General features: G+C 45.3%; 1 protein-coding gene across 1 annotated transcript in view; it reads right to left on the bottom strand.

Annotated features, from left to right (window-relative positions):
* LOC111970457 (tensin-2-like) overlaps positions 1 to 16,181 on the bottom strand; it is a 42,709-nt gene that overhangs the window by 4,696 nt on the left and 21,832 nt on the right. Inside the window, exons 14-21 of the mRNA XM_023997204.2 lie at positions 15,302 to 15,371; positions 13,155 to 14,254; positions 12,595 to 12,720; positions 8,167 to 8,259; positions 7,824 to 7,901; positions 7,390 to 7,458; positions 6,886 to 7,054; positions 6,665 to 6,733 (exon numbers count right to left, since the gene is read on the bottom strand). Coding sequence (XP_023852972.1) covers positions 6,665 to 6,733; positions 6,886 to 7,054; positions 7,390 to 7,458; positions 7,824 to 7,901; positions 8,167 to 8,259; positions 12,595 to 12,720; positions 13,155 to 14,254; positions 15,302 to 15,371 — 1,774 coding nt within the window. The remainder of the gene's footprint in view (positions 1 to 6,664; positions 6,734 to 6,885; positions 7,055 to 7,389; positions 7,459 to 7,823; positions 7,902 to 8,166; positions 8,260 to 12,594; positions 12,721 to 13,154; positions 14,255 to 15,301; positions 15,372 to 16,181) is intronic.

Raw genomic sequence — 16,181 nt, 5'->3', positions numbered from 1 at the left:
GAAAAACTTATTTGGCAAACCTAGGCACATACGACACATACGAATTGAGCACCCTTAGTGTTGATGGAAGGCTTTTTTCTAATGCTGATATTATAGTTGGTCCTCAGATACCCAGTAAGCTACTTCTTTCTCCAAGATAACACAGCTAAAAAATAAGATCATCATACAAACTATTCAGTTATGGTTCTTCTTTTCTGCTGTATCCCATTCTGTGAAGCATGTTGAGCTGGGACTATCTTTAAGCTACAGTTTGACTGCATGGTTCATTAGCAGGTTTGATTTCATTTGCCATATGAAATATAGTTTGATATATCAAAAACAAGTTTATCGGGGAAGGATTCTTTCCTGATTCTCAATGCGAGACCAATATCACTTACATTGTGAGCTTACACACACACACACAAAGTGTATAAACATTAAGAACACCTTCCTAATATAAAGTTGCACCCCCCCCTTTTCCCTCAGAACAGCTTCAACTCGTCAGGTCATGGATCTACAAGGGTATCGAAAGCGTTCCACAGGGATGCTGGCCCATGTAGTAGACTCCAATGCTTTCTCACAGTTGTGTCAAGTTGGCTTTGATGTCCTTTGGGTGTGTGGACCATTCTTGACAACACGGGAACTGTTGAGCATGAAAAAAAACAGCAGCCGTTGCAGTTCAGTTCTTGACACAAACCGTGACGCCTGGACACCCTACTTACCATTCCCTGTTCAAAGGCACTTACATTCACCCTCTGAATGGCACACACCAACAATCCATGTCTCAATTGTATCTCCATGCCTTAAAAATCATCATTCTACCTGATCTACCACTCATCTTCTACCACTCGCCACTTGTCAAGTCGCGCATTAAAACAACGACCACTCAATGCACATCCGGGTCGTAGCTTACACCTCTGCGCATTCACAGCTGGCCATGGAGGGGCTAGCCGGACGGCCTCACTGCTTGCTGAGTGTGGTAGAGCCGGAGGCTGCATGATAGGCGACAGGAGGTGGGTGGGAGGCCGTTGTTTTCTTAATGTGGTGTGTGCCGGTCCATGGCCAGAGAAGCTGCATGGAGGGCGTGTGGGGCGAGTGGGCAAGTGGGTGTGAGCAGATTCGCTGGGGGCTGTATAACCACTCATGCTACCGAAAGCGAGGCTGTGTTTTCTCGGTCAGACCAGAGTGCGGCACCGGGCGAGGAGGGTGTGAGGTAGCTGAGCGGGTCATAGCGGAGGGCCCAAGGGCACAGGTTGTGGGAGGCGGGGTGGCTAGGAAAGGGAAGAGGGACGGCGAGGTCGGAATAGGGCAGGTCTCGACACAAGAAGACAGAAGCGTGGATTGTGCCCTCCATAGGAGTGGGCATGCGGGTGTCGACATTTGCTGGTGGCAAGAGGAGAGCGTGGAGCCGTGGCGGTAGGTCCCAGTGGTGAACATCGGTACTACTCGTATGACAACGGCCCTCGCCTTGGCCTATTTAAAGAGGGAATACTTATCTATGATTTGGAGCTGAGGGACTTTCTGATATGCCGGCGTTATCAGGTATGGAGTGAGTAGGCGAATCGATCGTCCGTGCGCGATTGAGACCAGGGCATTGAATCGGGTGAGTGAGGAGCCTGTGTGTGGCAGGTGTACGCAAACGAACAGGGTGTAAATCTGAGTACGGCAAGATAATGGGAGGGACGTTACAAATAATTCAATGCAAAATCTTCCCCCAGCAGCATGGGCTTTACGGTTGTTAATACGCACTCAAATGAGTGTTATCACAGGAGATGATACTAAAGAAGTATGGCTCGGTAAAAAGCTATCACCTGGCGAAATAGTGCTTTTTCATTGTATGAACCTGTTTCCAGTGAAGAAGGAGACTAGGCTACCCAGGATAGTGATAATCCGCGAGCATCATCCTGCGACATAGCGAGCTCTACTGCTCATATACAGGCCGCCTACCGACCCCACCAAAGGCAGGAGAACATCGGCAGTCCACCACAACACACACAACCACACCTGCAGGAGTCTCGAGGCGGTGCCCAGTATGACGCAGCCTGCCTGCTGCAAACATGACTCTCAAAGTACAACGGTTTCAAGCACTCCAGACCCACACCACTATAAAGGACAAGTAGACATGAGTCGCGAATAGTTTGGCATATCCCACAACATACCAAATACCCATCCAATTCTCTCAGACCCACAGCACCGATTTACACCCCGCATGCCCTTTCTTGTGCGGCCCCAATGTGGAAAGTGAGCTACCACACTCATCTGCGTTGCTGCTGCTGCGCGGCCCCAGTTAACAGCCATATAACCAGGTTCAACCCCTGGCTTATAGAGATTTTATACCTGTGCCTGTGCATGAACTAAAAACAGGTTGGATTCTTAATAGGGACACACACAGACAACAATGGAAGCGGGCGGCACTTAATCTGCACGCGCTCATCTCATCGGCGCACCAAACAGTAGCGATGCCCAACTACACATCATACCAAAGGAAGTGGCAAAATGCCCCAGTCCGGCCTCTGCAGGCGCACCCGAAACAAACACCTGCAGAAGTGAGGGATGAAGCTGAGCGATGAGAGGCGGTGGAAAGAGAATAGGATGTGTTTTTTTATCTATGATGGTAGAAAACAGTTTTTTCACATGCACTCCTCCATGAGAAGCACAGATATTACAAGAACTCTGGAGCTCACATACTTATATTCATTGTAGTTCTCTTTCAGGTTCAAATGTAAGCGATCTAGTATAAGAGTCATCATTTATAAAATGAGAACACTATGATAAAATTGCAATGAAGCACACACAATTATTCCACACACAGTCAGAAGCAGAGAAACAAGCACTTACTTGATTGACTTGGTCAGAATTAGTCACCTGAAGCAGACAGACAGACCAGAGACAGACAGAACAGACAGGACATAAAAGACACACTGTCTTAGATGCATGAGAAAGAAGAGCAGTCATACTGTCATGGGTTGTTGTTCTTAACCAAAAAAGGCATACATATCGGTAGTCGCACAATACACAAAAGGTATACCCATACCAGTATGAACAGTAGAAACAAACATAGAAGGCCCCTTCTAGATGTACAGAATTCAGCCATAATGATGCAACTCAGGGTTAATTTGCAGTAGGCTATAGCAACATGGTTAGCCAACAAAACAGCATCACACCAACACCCATGCGCCTACGCCCAAGCTCCAACGCTAAAAGATCTGAATCAGAGTAACCCCGTCCGACTCCCAGCAAGTGTGGTGCGATGACATAGATCTACCGAAAATTTACGATGACGGATTTGCAGCTCTTCAAAATGCGACATCAAATTTCCTCAAAACAGTATTAAAAAAGGTGTCCAGCAAAATCCAAGCCCACCTGTTGCCTACAATCGTATTTGGACTATATATAAATTCTCGATGATAATGTTCCCCAAGTGAGCTCTGGAAGGCAAAACTAACACCTTAGCACAGATTTGCATTCATTGAAGCAAGATTATCGGACTAGAATTTCAAACGGTCCGTATACTGCCCTCATCAGATGGGCCCAAAAGTATCAAGAAACTCTTGTTCATTTCTTACCTCCCTCAACATGTTTCCCATAACAACCCACAGCATAAGCAATGTAAAGGAAACCCAACACGACATGTAGAGGTAGAGATATGACCTATCCATTTGAGTATTACTGGTTCCCAGTCCTTGCCATTCCATTCCACGCCTCCTGCTCGACTTTGACCTCGACACCAAATAGTGAGGCAAAAAAGAAGGTGATTACGATATCCTGCAGCCCCAATCCCCCTCCCAGAACTTTATTATCCGCGTTTTAAATCTGACTTTATATTTACAGCCATTTACGTCTATTGCAGATCTGGTTACTTTCACATTAGTCTGATCGCCTCGTGGTGTCTGACCTTTATCAATCATTATAGACACAATTTAGCGTCTTAAAGAATAGTTCATAATTTGACTCCAACTACCCCTGAACTCATCAAACGACTCAGCCTCCGATGTGGAAGTGACAGGAGTCGCGCAGACAATACGATTGTCCCATGCTCAACAATCCAACAAAAGCGATCAACGCTCACATCAGCCACGTATAAAGTCAATTGCTACCACGGACACAAACAAAGCCCGGAGCGCCGGGAATCATCAATTTTCGAAGCCTTTCATTCAGAGAGGCAGTGCTATTGCACATCGTGCACGAAAAGGGATCTATGTCGCCAAGGTGCAATTGATATTAGCGCTTATAACGCCAGGCCACAGGCGAAGGTGCAGACCCAAACCCTTGTCTCTCCAAGGCCGCTTGCCACACTGCCCCAGCACTACGCCCGGAGAACACTGCCCACCTCTCGTGTCGGTCCCTGGAGGCGATCACGGCTGCTGAAGAGAAGGTCACAGCTGACTAGATGAGGAGAAACATCACCAGAAAAGCCCGAAAAGCCAGCACAAAGCGCGGACAAACGGAAACAACGTGAAGATCGTCATACCGTGAAAGAAACGAGATCTGCAACAGAGGGCTCTGAGATTCACAAATTAACGAGACCACCCAAACGGAAGAAACAGGAAAACTCCAGACCGAAGGGAAAACGCGAACAGGCTCGGGCCATCAACGACTCAGGAAAACGTGCCTAGCACTTACACTCAAATGGGTCCAATAAACAGAAAATGCGACTAAATTAGACTGCCCTTCTAGTTGCAAAAGTGTGTTAAAACACGCACCTCCTTTGACTGACCTCGAAGGTCAGCGGATTGACTGCCTGACCGTGGGAACACTTTGGGAAGTAGCGACCTATGGTAGCCCAGGTGGGGAGTGCTGAAAAGGACTCTGGGGTATCAGGAGTGACACCGTGAATCGCCTATGAGAGCCAAGCAGACAAAGGCCCCGTATCAGTGACTCATGTCTTCCCACAGAAGATTTTAGGTAGTTAGCAGCCATGCTTACAGGCTAAGGATGTCCACGTATGGGACTTGTGGCAGACAGCACGACGTAAGGAGGAGCATGCACGAGATTCGGGACAGGCAGGACAGAGGTAGACTGCGAACGAAGATAGGAAATTGATCGGCAGCTCGGAAAAGATCCCCCGGTACCATTTAAAAATCATGTATGAGTAATCATGGAGATTGATGAATCCCGATGTGTCACAAACAATGGAAAAAATATAAATTAGACAGGACGTAGACGATAGTGTGTAACTCGCTGTGGCCTATGGGCCAGTGACCAAAATGAACCCACAGTATTTCGAGTTAGGATCCGAGTCATTCGACAGGCAACCACGCCACCTCAGACCGAGTGCGGCCAAGCGAAACCTGGCTACACAAGCCCCACGAACTGGTGAGATAAGCTTGACAACAGCCACGAAAACCACCACCAAAAGCTCAATGCACATTAAGAAATAGAATGCTGAGAGTATTCGTTTGTGGATATTGGCTAAATGAGGGTATATTTACTAAGTCATGCTAGCCATATCCCACATCTCCTGTTTTACCCGATCTCTTTACAGGCGTACCTGTTGAGCGGCCACTACTGGGCCAAAGCGCCTGGCATAGTCCAGCCTGTATTTGACCCTTGCAACTTATCTGCTCACCTGCCCGCAGCACCTGGTTTGAGGAGCCGTCAGCCTGCCGTACTGTGTTGCAAGCGCACTGCTCAACACCCAGCCTCAATCCGAGAACACCCCAGATCTGGAACACCACAATATAACTTTAGGCACGGACATTTCCCACCAATGACACCACTAAACGCATGATAAACTCTCTGCTGTACGCCTACCCACTGCACAACACCCATCCATACTATACATTAACACAATCCTCCCACAACACGAACCACTCTCCAACTTCTATCAATGCCATTGAGGCTCGGCAAGCTCCCATATATTCTCAACAATGGTTCAACCGGGGGAGAAAGGCAACTTTGGTTAGCGGCGTGCACAGAGCATCTATTACCTAGGTGCCACACCTGCTCATACCTGTTCAGCACTGGGCCATTATTTTAAATCTGGGAACTATACCCATCCACATCTCGATCAACTAATGTTTCATCCATCGATTCCTAAAACTCTCAAAAGTCTCTCTCTCCTCCTTCCCACCCAAACCTCTATCCTCATCCCATTCCTTAGCACCTCTCTTCTGGTCGCCCACCCCTCCACAGCCGGTAACAGCTTCACCTAAAACTCTGTGGAGACAGAGTCCTTAACTGGAGTGTACCAAAAATTAAGAACCACCCTTCGGGTTCTAATAGGAGTTGCCGATCATTTACATTAAATTGTTATCTGGTGCCTCAGGCTGTCTCCAAGGCGGATCAGGTTGCACCCCTCCCCTGCCGAAACCCAGACTCCCAGAGTCCTCAGCCCAATGCCACCAGCGATTGGTCCATCAAAGTGTCCACTCAGTCCGGCTACACGTGCCTGGACCGACAGTTCACATAGGAGGATGTTTGATTTTATTGTGTCTGCGTGTTTTGTAACCACACCCGACTGTCTAAAACCAATATGCAAACAGTAACGACTAACAATTCTGGCCTTTTCAACTATTTGCCTGCCATGGCGTATTGATTAAACAGTGTAAAAGGCTGGTGTGACAGCAAGTCCCCGTTATGCCACCGCCCTCCTTTGTTTTGTGATCTGTTTTTACTTCCGTTGTATGCCTTAAATATAGGAAACAACCACTATGCAGCAGGCGTTGCCTGACATTGGGCCCACCTCTTGTCCTGAGGATCCACGCTGCTGAAGGTCACACTGTTGATGGGGTAGTGTCTCCTGAAGAAGAGTCTGCATAGTGGTTGTATTCATTAGGCACCAAACGGAAGAAAACAGAATCAAACAAGGAGGGCGTGGCATACGAGGGACTGCCTACACTTACACCATGGTCCAATAAGAAATGCAAATTTTAGTGTTCTGTTGCAAAATGTTTTAAAACACACCTCCTTTGACTGTCGGTCAGCGTGATGCCCTGAGTGGACACTTTGAAGTGGACCATGGTGGCCATGGGCTGAGGACTCTGGGTCAGAGTGCACCTGATCGCCTTGGAGACAGCCTGAGGCCCCGTTAGTGACTCTGTCTCCACAGAGTTTAGGTAGAGCATGTTACAGGCTGGATGGAGGGAGGGAGACAGAGAGAGGGAGGATGGGAGAGGATGGTGGGAAGGAGGGAGAGAGACTGAGAGATTAGGAATGATGGATGAACAGTATTTCGAGATGTGGATGGGTCATGTCACACCTACACAAGGCCCCACCGAACTTGAGATAAGCTTGCCGAGCTCAATGCATTGATAGAATGTGAGAGTTCGTTGATGTAAATGGGGTATATTTTACTAAGTCATGCTAGCATTCCACTCTGTTTACCCATCTCTTTACAGGGACCTTGAGCGGCCACTACTGGCCAAAGCCTGCATTGCAGCTGTATTTGACCCTTGAACTTTCTCTCACCTGCGCCCTGTTTGAGGAGGTCAGCTGCCGTACTGGTGTTGCTGGCACTCTGCAGCTCTCCGACCAGATCTGGAACACCACAATATCGTTAGGACATTTCCCCATGACACCACTAAACCATGMTAACTCTCTGTGTACGTACCTGCACAACACGCATCCATACTTATACATTACACACTCCCAATACACATTTCTCATATACACGTGCACACCATACACTCTTTTTAATGTAAATATACATTGAGTGTACAAAACATTAAGAACACCTTCCTAATATTGAGTTGCATAATGTTTTGTACACTCAGCGTCTATTGTATATTGTGTCGTGCACACACACATAGCCCATGCCATATTGATACAGGTATAGTATACATATAGTATCGGCCCCCATACTGTTTGATACAAAGTGATTCCGTTGAAACACAGGGATTTACCTTTCTCAGGGATGCATAGGGCGCAYGGCAGGGAGATAGGGGTGAGTGAGCGCTGGTACACCAAGGCAGATAAACTTCCTAAAACACATACGCATATCAGATCAACACAGGTGAAGGAGCAGAGACAAGGAAGGAAAGTCACTTTCTAACCATCTTCACACTACTGAGCCGGGCAGAGCTGTACTGCGCTGACCTGGTTACGCATACACAATAGTTACTGGAAATGTACTGTGAAGGATAATGTGAAATGAAATATCTGAGCCGTGTAAAAAGGGTATTAAAGCAATGATAGACTTAATTGTGAGGCCAACAGTGACATCTGCAGGACAGAAATAGGACTCACCGAAATAGGACTCATTCTGACAGCCCTTTATCTTGACCCCCCGAGAGCCTGTCTCAATGAGGAAGTGTCTGACCAGATGCTCCTGATCAACCACTGAGACAGAGAGAAAAAGGAGGGAGGAAGAGAGAGAGAGGAGCAAGGGATAGGGAGAGACAGGGCGAGAGAGACACAGAGAGAGAGAGAGACAGGGGGATAGGGGGAGGAATAGTGAGGGAGGGGGAGAGAGAGAGAGGGTGAGAAAGATATATATACATACACTACCGGTAAAAAGTTTTAGAACACCTACTCATTCAAGGATTTTTCTTTATTTTGACTATTTTCTACATTGYAGAATAAYAGTGAAGACATCAAAACTATGAAATAACACATGTTGAATCATGTAGTAAGCAAAATGTGTTAAACAAATCAAAATATATTTTCTATTTGAGATTCTTCAAATAGCCACCCTTTGCCTTGATGACAGCTTTGCACACTCTTGCCATTCTCTCCACCAGCTTCATGAGGTAGTCACCTGGAATGCATTTCAATTAACAGGTGTGCCTTCTTAAAAGGTAATTTGTGGAATTTCTTTCCTTCTTAATGCGTTTGAGCCAATCAGTTGTGTTGTGACAAGGTAGGGGGATATACAGAAGATAGCCTTAAAATACCGTATTATGGCAAGAGCAGCTCAAATAAGCAAAGACAAACGACAGTCCATCATTACTTTAAGACACGAAGGTCAGTCAATGCGGAAATTTCAAGAACTTTGAGAGTTTCTTCAAGTGCATGTAACAGATGTGAAATGGCTATCTAGTTAGCGGTGGTGCGCGCTAATAGCCTTTCAATCGGTGACGTCACTTGCTCTGAGACCTTGAAGTAGTGNTCTAGTTAGCGGTGGTGCGCGCTAATAGCCTTTCAATCGGTGACGTCACTTGCTCTGAGACCTTGAAGTAGTGGTTCCCCTTGCTCTGCAAGGGCAGCGGCTTTTGTGGAGTGATGGGTAACGATGCTGTTGTTGATGTGTGCAGAGGGTCCCTGGTTCGCGCCCGGGTCGGGGCGAGGGGACGGACTAAAGTTATACTRTTACATGCAGTCGCAAAAACCATCAAGCGCTATGATGAAACTGGCTCTCATGAGGACCACCACAGGAATGGAAGACCTAGACTGAGGTCCAAACACTTAAAAAACACACCTTATCCCCTCAAGGGGTGAGGGAGGAAGGAATTATTTTTAAATGGACCACCCTTGGCTGGAAATTCGTCACTCGCTCATCCCGCCATGATTGTGTTTTCAGCCACCGGTAGATTGTGGGAGCTTTATATGCGTTAGTCAATTATGAGTGCATGTCTACTTATATTAAATATAGAATTATTAATATACTGTATGATAGCTAGCAAATTAATTATCTAATTAACATTAGGCTTACTTACATTGTCTGTTGACTTCTCCATTAATGTTGTTTTAACGTTTTCGTTGACTTTTTATAGCCGATGTACAATCGTCGCAAATTGAATTATGGAGAGTTTTAGGCCCCGGAGTGAACATAATTGTACACTCGCAAAGCCGACTAAAAACAAGGGCTGAGGGGCTTACGTTGCAAACTTCCCTTGCTTGGCTAATCATTTGGACCGACCTCCAAGATAGCGACGGGGATTCCCCCAAGGGCATAAGGTGAGGGTAAGTGGACGATGGTGTGTCTTTTAAGTGTTTGGATCGCACCCCCATAGTTACCTCTGCTGCAGAGGATAAGTTCATTAGCGTTACGAGCCTCAGAAATTGCAGCCCAAATGGATGCTTCACAGAGCTCAAGTAACAGACATCTCAACATCAACTGTTCAGAGGAGACTGTGTGAATCAGGCCTTCATGGTCAAAGTGCTGCAAAGAAACCACTACTAAAGGACACCAATAAGAAGAGACTTGCTTGGGCCAAGAAACACGAGAAATGGACATTAGWCCGGTGGAAATTGGAGTCCAAATGTGAGATTTTTGGTTACAACCGGCGTGTCTTTCAAAGACGCGGTGCGGGTGAACGGACGATCTCTGCATGTATATTTCCCACCGTAAAGCATGGAGGAGGAGGTGTTATGGTGTGGGGGTGCTTTGCTGGTGACACTGTCTGTGATTTATTTAGAATTCAAAGCACACTTAACCAGCATGGCTACCACAGCATTCTGTAGCGATACACCATCCCATCTGGTTTGGGATTAGTGGGACAATCATTTATTTTTCAACAGGACAATGACCCAACACACCTCCAGGCTGTGTAAGGTCTACTTTACCAAGGAGAGTGATGGAGTGCTGCATCAGATGACCTGGCCTCCACAATCCCCCGACCTCAAACAAATTGAGAAGGTTTGGGATGAGTCGGACTGCAGAGTGAAAGAAAAGCAGCCAACAAGTGCTCAGCATATGTGGGAACTCCTTCAAGACTGTTGGAAAAGCATTCCAGATGAAGCTGGTTGAGAGAATGCCAAGAGTGTGGAAAACTGTCATCAAGGCAAAGGGTGGCTATTTGAAGAATCTCAAATATTAAATATATTTTGATTTGTTTAACACTTTATTTTTTTTTATTTTTTTTTACATGATTCCATATGTGTTATTTCATTTGATATGTGTTATTTCATTGATATTCACTATTATTCTACAATGTAGAAAATAGCAAAAATAAAGAAAAACCCTTGAATAAGTAGGTATTCTAAAACTTTTGACCGGTAGTCTGTGTGTGTGTGTGTATATATATATCTATATACACAGTTGAAGTCGGAGGTTTACCTACACTTAGGTTGGAGTCATTAAAACTTTGTTTTTCAACCACTCCACAAATTTCTTGTTAACAAACTATAGTTTTGGCAAGTCGGTTTAGGACATCAATTTAGCGCATGATAAAAGTAATTTTCCAACTATTGTTTACAGACAGATTATTTTACTTATAACTCACTGTATCACAATTACATTGGTCAGAAGTTAACATACACTAAGTTAACTGTGCCTTTAAACAGCTTGGAAAATTCCAGAAAATGATGTTATGGCTTTAGAAGCTTCTCATAGGCTAATTGACAATCATTGAGTCAATTGGAGGTGTACCTGTGGATGTATTTCAAAGCCTACCTTCAAACTCAGTGCCTCTTTGCTTGACACTCATGGGAAAAATCAAAAGAAATCAGCCAAGACCTCATAAAAAAAATTGTAGACCTCACAAGTCTGGTTCATCCTTCATCTGTACAAAAAATAGTACGCAGTATAAACACCATGGGACCACGCAGCCGTCATACACACTCAGGAAGGAGACCGCGTTCTGTCTCCTAGAGTTGAAGTACTTCGGTGCGAAAAGTGCAAATCAATCGCAGAACAACAAGCAAAGGACCTTGTGGAGATGCTGGAGGAAACAGGTACGAAAGTAATCTATATCCACAGTAAAACGAGTCCTATATCGACATAACCTGAAAGGACGCTCAGCAAGGAAAAGCAGCCACTGCTCCAAAACTGCCATAAAAAAAGCCAGACTACGGTTGGCAAATGTACATGGGGACAAAGATCGTACTTTTGGTAGAAATGTCCTCTGATCTGTTGAAACAAAAATAGAACTGTTTGGCAATAATGACCATCGTTATGTTTGGAGGAAAAAGGGGGAGGCTTGCAAGCCGAAGAACACCATCCAACCATGAAGCACGGGAGTTGGGCAGCAATCATGTTTGTGGGGTGCTTTGCTGCAGGAGGGACTGGTGCACTTCAACAAAATAGATGGCATCATGAGGCAAGGAAAATTATGTGGATATATTGAAGCAACATCTCAAGACATCAGTCAAGAAGTTAAAGCTTGGTCGCAAATGGGTCTTCCAAATGACAATGACCCCAAGCATACTTCCAAAGTTGTGGTAAATGGCTTAGGACAACAAAGTCCAAGGTTTGGAGTGGCCATCCAACAAAGCCCTGACCTCAATCCTATAGAAAAGTTGTGGGCAGAACTGAAAAAGGCGTGTGCAAGCAAAGAGGCCCACAAACCTGACTCAGTTACACCAGTCTGTCAGGTGGAATGGGCCAAAATTCACCCAATTTTGTGGGAAGGTTGTGGAAGGCTACCCGAAACGTTTGACCCAAGTTAAACAATTTAAAGGCAATGCTACCAAATACTAATTGAGTGTATGTAAACGTCTGACCCACTGGGAATGTGATTGATAGAAATTAAAGCTCAAATAAATCATTCTTCTCTACTATTATTCGACATTTCACATTCTTAAAATAAAGTGGTGATCCTAACTGACCTAAAACAGGGAATTGTTACTAGGATAAATGTCAGGAATTGTGAAAAACTGAGTTTAAATTGTATTTGGCTAAGGTGTATGTAAACGTCCGACTTCAATTGTGTGTATATATATGATATTACTTCTAACAAAATAGAATGGATTTTTTTCAATGCTTTGTCAAATAATTGATTAATTCCTCATTACCTTTGTTGTTGTTGATGTTGTTTGAAGGATGGCTGGCCACCTTGAGGGCAGACCGTATGCCCCTTGAAAGGGTTACTGTTCCGATCAGGAAGGAGCCGGGCTCTTTGTCCTTCAACACAGCGATGGCTACAAGGAGGAGGGAACACTAGAGTAAGTATTACTACAGTAGAAATTAGTTATCTTAGTTAATTCAAGTATCCACTACAACAGTATTTTCAAATCAAGATGATTGTACTTTTTTTTTTGTAAACCTTTATTTAACTAGGCAAGTCAGTTAAGAACAAATTCTTATTTTTAATGACGGCCTAGGAACAGTGGGTTAACTGCCTTGTTCAGGGGCAGAATGACAGAGTTTTACCTTGTCAGCTCGGGTATTTGAACTTGCAACCTTTCGGTTACTAGCCCAACACTCTAACCACTAGGTTACCTGCCACCCTGTTTGCTTGTCAACACAGTTGCAATTGACACTAGTTGCTGAGAGTGAGCTTCTCTAGATCTGTGGGRGTCTATCTAAATAAAGGGGAATCCTTCAAAACTTTAACCCAGGCCTGTGCCCTTACCTTGGTCTCTGGAGATGCCAGGCTTGTACCAGAACTTAGAGCTGTCCTGTACAAACTTGGCATTGACTTTGCTGCTTTCCTCTCTGACAAAAGGGGGCGCCAGTCCTCGTCTGACCGGCAGGGGGAGCCCCCCCACCCCCACCGAGGGGGAGACGGTAACGTGGAGGGGGCTAGATTGGGGAGAGGTACCTATGGCACCCAGGGAGGAACTCAGGATGTACTGGGAGCCATGCCCACTGCAGTACCCTGGCATGGAAGACAGGCGCCTCTTTTCCGGGAGTGGGGGCTGGGCGGCGGGGATAGTGACAGCGGTGTACCCCGAGTATGGGACGTGGGGGATGTTGAGAAGGGGATAGTAGTAGGGCGCCAGGGGGAAGGTGGGGGTGTTGTACCCGTCAGGGACAGGGGATGGGGTTTTGGGGTCACTGTCACTCACAGGGGTAAGTCTCCGCCCAGCTGGGTCCATGGCCAATGGAGAGGGCTGAGGGGAGGGACGTCGCTCTGGGGAGCCAATGTAAAGGTGTGGTGAAGGAGGGGCAGAGCTGAGGGTAGAGCAAGGGCTCGGTGATGCACTGCAGCCTCTTTCTGATTGGGGTGAGCCGCTACCATTGAGTTTCACTTGGACAGGGACGATTGAATGCCTTGCGCTCGGGACGGCAGCGGTCTGAGTGGACATCTCTAGTACTCTCTCCACGACCTTCAATTCTCCATCCTCAGCTGTAGTGGGAGGTGGATGCACATTTGCACTTACAGTGTGCACTTGTTGTGAGTCACTTGGGTTCACACATTCACTCAGCATCTGTATGGACTCTTTAGAACAGCTGTCACTGCCTTGGTTTTGTGAATCTTTCGATGGTGTCGGTGTCGTTGTGGATTTTACGGCTTGGTGCGGTGTCCTTTCGGTCTCCGGCGTGCTACTGTTACTATTGGTGTTAGGCTCCAGGATGGTGGAGGTGGAGGCTGGCTCTGCAGAAACGGGGGTCCAACTGAGGGGCTCTATCTGCTGGGGCCCTTGACTTGGCTCCTGGGGACCGTCTGGAGGACTCAGGGGGGAACCTTCTACAGTGTCGTCAAATGTCTGTTCATCTGGCTTCTTCTCACTGGAGGAGAGCGAGAGAGAGAGAGAGAGTGAGAGCGAGAGAGAGATTTGTTTCTGCTCATTTACACATTTCAAAAGTGCTGAAGACAACATAGTAGAAAAGGTACATAATGATTTTCCAGTATTCACTAAGAACCAAACGGAGGCAAGCGGGCCAAAATGGGGACGGACCTAGCTGAATTTGTCGGGTTTTTGGAWAAACTCAGAAAATAAGGTCTGAGGTAAACAAAGGCTTAAGAGATCTTATACTTTTTGTTGTATGAGATCATCTTCATCAGCTAATGTCACCTTTGGTGAATTTTGAATGATTTATGTAATCAAAAAAAGCACACAAAGGCTTCCTAATTCATAAAGGTCATGTTATCTGACTGATATGATCTTATAGAACAAAACATATAAGATCTCCTAACCCTGTGTTCACCTCAGACCTTATTTTCGGCGTTTATCCCAAAACCCTATTCTTTCCACATTCATTTTCCCCATGGGAATGGCTGAACAAACCAGAAGTTACTCATTTCTGTTTTTGGCAGAATACATCACTGGTTTATTACTGGTTTAATATATAACTGTATACAGTGTTGGGGAAGCTACTCTGAAAATATAGTTTACCAAGCTACCAATTACTTCACACTGGAAGAAGTTAAGCTACACTAAAGCGACCCTTAAGAAAAATATAGTTTACTTAACTAAAGTTTGAAAAAGTAGTTCACTACATCCAAACTACTTTGTAAAAAAATATATATGTAAATCTGAAATGTCATAGACTACAAATCAGACTACAGTTCATTTTGGGGTCATTTGTTAACAGAATTTGTAATTTAGCTTATTAAACACAAAAACAATGTTTAAAGTGAGAATTAGGCAGGTCTGATGCTGAAAAAGATTACATATCCTGCTCCAGAGTTTTCTTCACCACTATGTGTCACACAATTCACACTGAAAACACAAACCTAAAGCAAACACCACAAGAAGAAAATGGATCCATGATACGGGTGAAGTGTCCCCAARATACAGATCTAGGATCAACTCCCACTCTCCCAATACTAACCTTTGCCCCAATGACCCCTGGGAAGAAGAGTCCTCCATACCCACACTGTTTTGCACCACATCTGATGCACCTAGAGAGAAATGAAGAGAAAGAGAGCGAGAGACARAGCGACAGAAGGAGAGAGGGGGGAGTAAATGAGAGAGGAGAGTTCAAGAAAGAAAGTTCAGTTGCATTTTATCCATCTAGTGTAAACATGTGCATAATACAGTACCTGTGAGATCAGTGTGGAACCGTCAGGGCCTTCTAGGCCTTCAGAGAAGGTCTAAGGATTTATAAAAATGTATCATTTTATAAATTAAATGTTTTAATTTCTTTTTCATCTTTACAATAATTGTAATAATTTCCTGATTTCATCTCTTCAGTTTGTGTTGGAAAGAGAAGGGTTAATACTGAATAGAACAAATAATCCAATCAGGATTTTCTTTCGTGGTCTCTGGGTAGATAAAACTAGCTAGCTCAGCCAGCCAATAGCTGGCCTTCAGAAACTGGACAGAAGGCCTCTGCCATTCAACTGTATTAGAGCAGAATTTTGGAGTGACAGTGGAATTAAGCAATCATATTTTGACTTGCAATGGGTGGGACAAGGCCTCTACAGGTCACTACTGAGAGCGTAAGAGGTAATGAATGGGCTGCTTATCCTTTAACATAATTTGATTCTGTGTGTGACTGCTGTCGCCTGTCTATCAGCCCTGTCTATGTGTTAGACCAAAACTTGCTCTCCTTCAGCACCATGGAGTGGACACGTATTACAGTCGCTGTACTTTCAGCACCATGGAGTGGGAACGTTTAAGTCGCTGTACTTTCAGCACCATGGAGTGGACACGTATTACAGTCGCTGTCTTTCAGCACCATGGAGTGGACATGTATTACAGTCGCTGTA

Source organism: Salvelinus sp. IW2-2015, linkage group LG11, assembly GCF_002910315.2.
Source record: "Salvelinus sp. IW2-2015 linkage group LG11, ASM291031v2, whole genome shotgun sequence".
Classification (NCBI taxonomy): Eukaryota; Metazoa; Chordata; class Actinopteri; order Salmoniformes; family Salmonidae; genus Salvelinus; species Salvelinus sp. IW2-2015.
The sequence above is the reverse complement of the archived record's forward strand: the minus strand, read 5'-3'. Positions and strand labels throughout refer to the sequence as shown.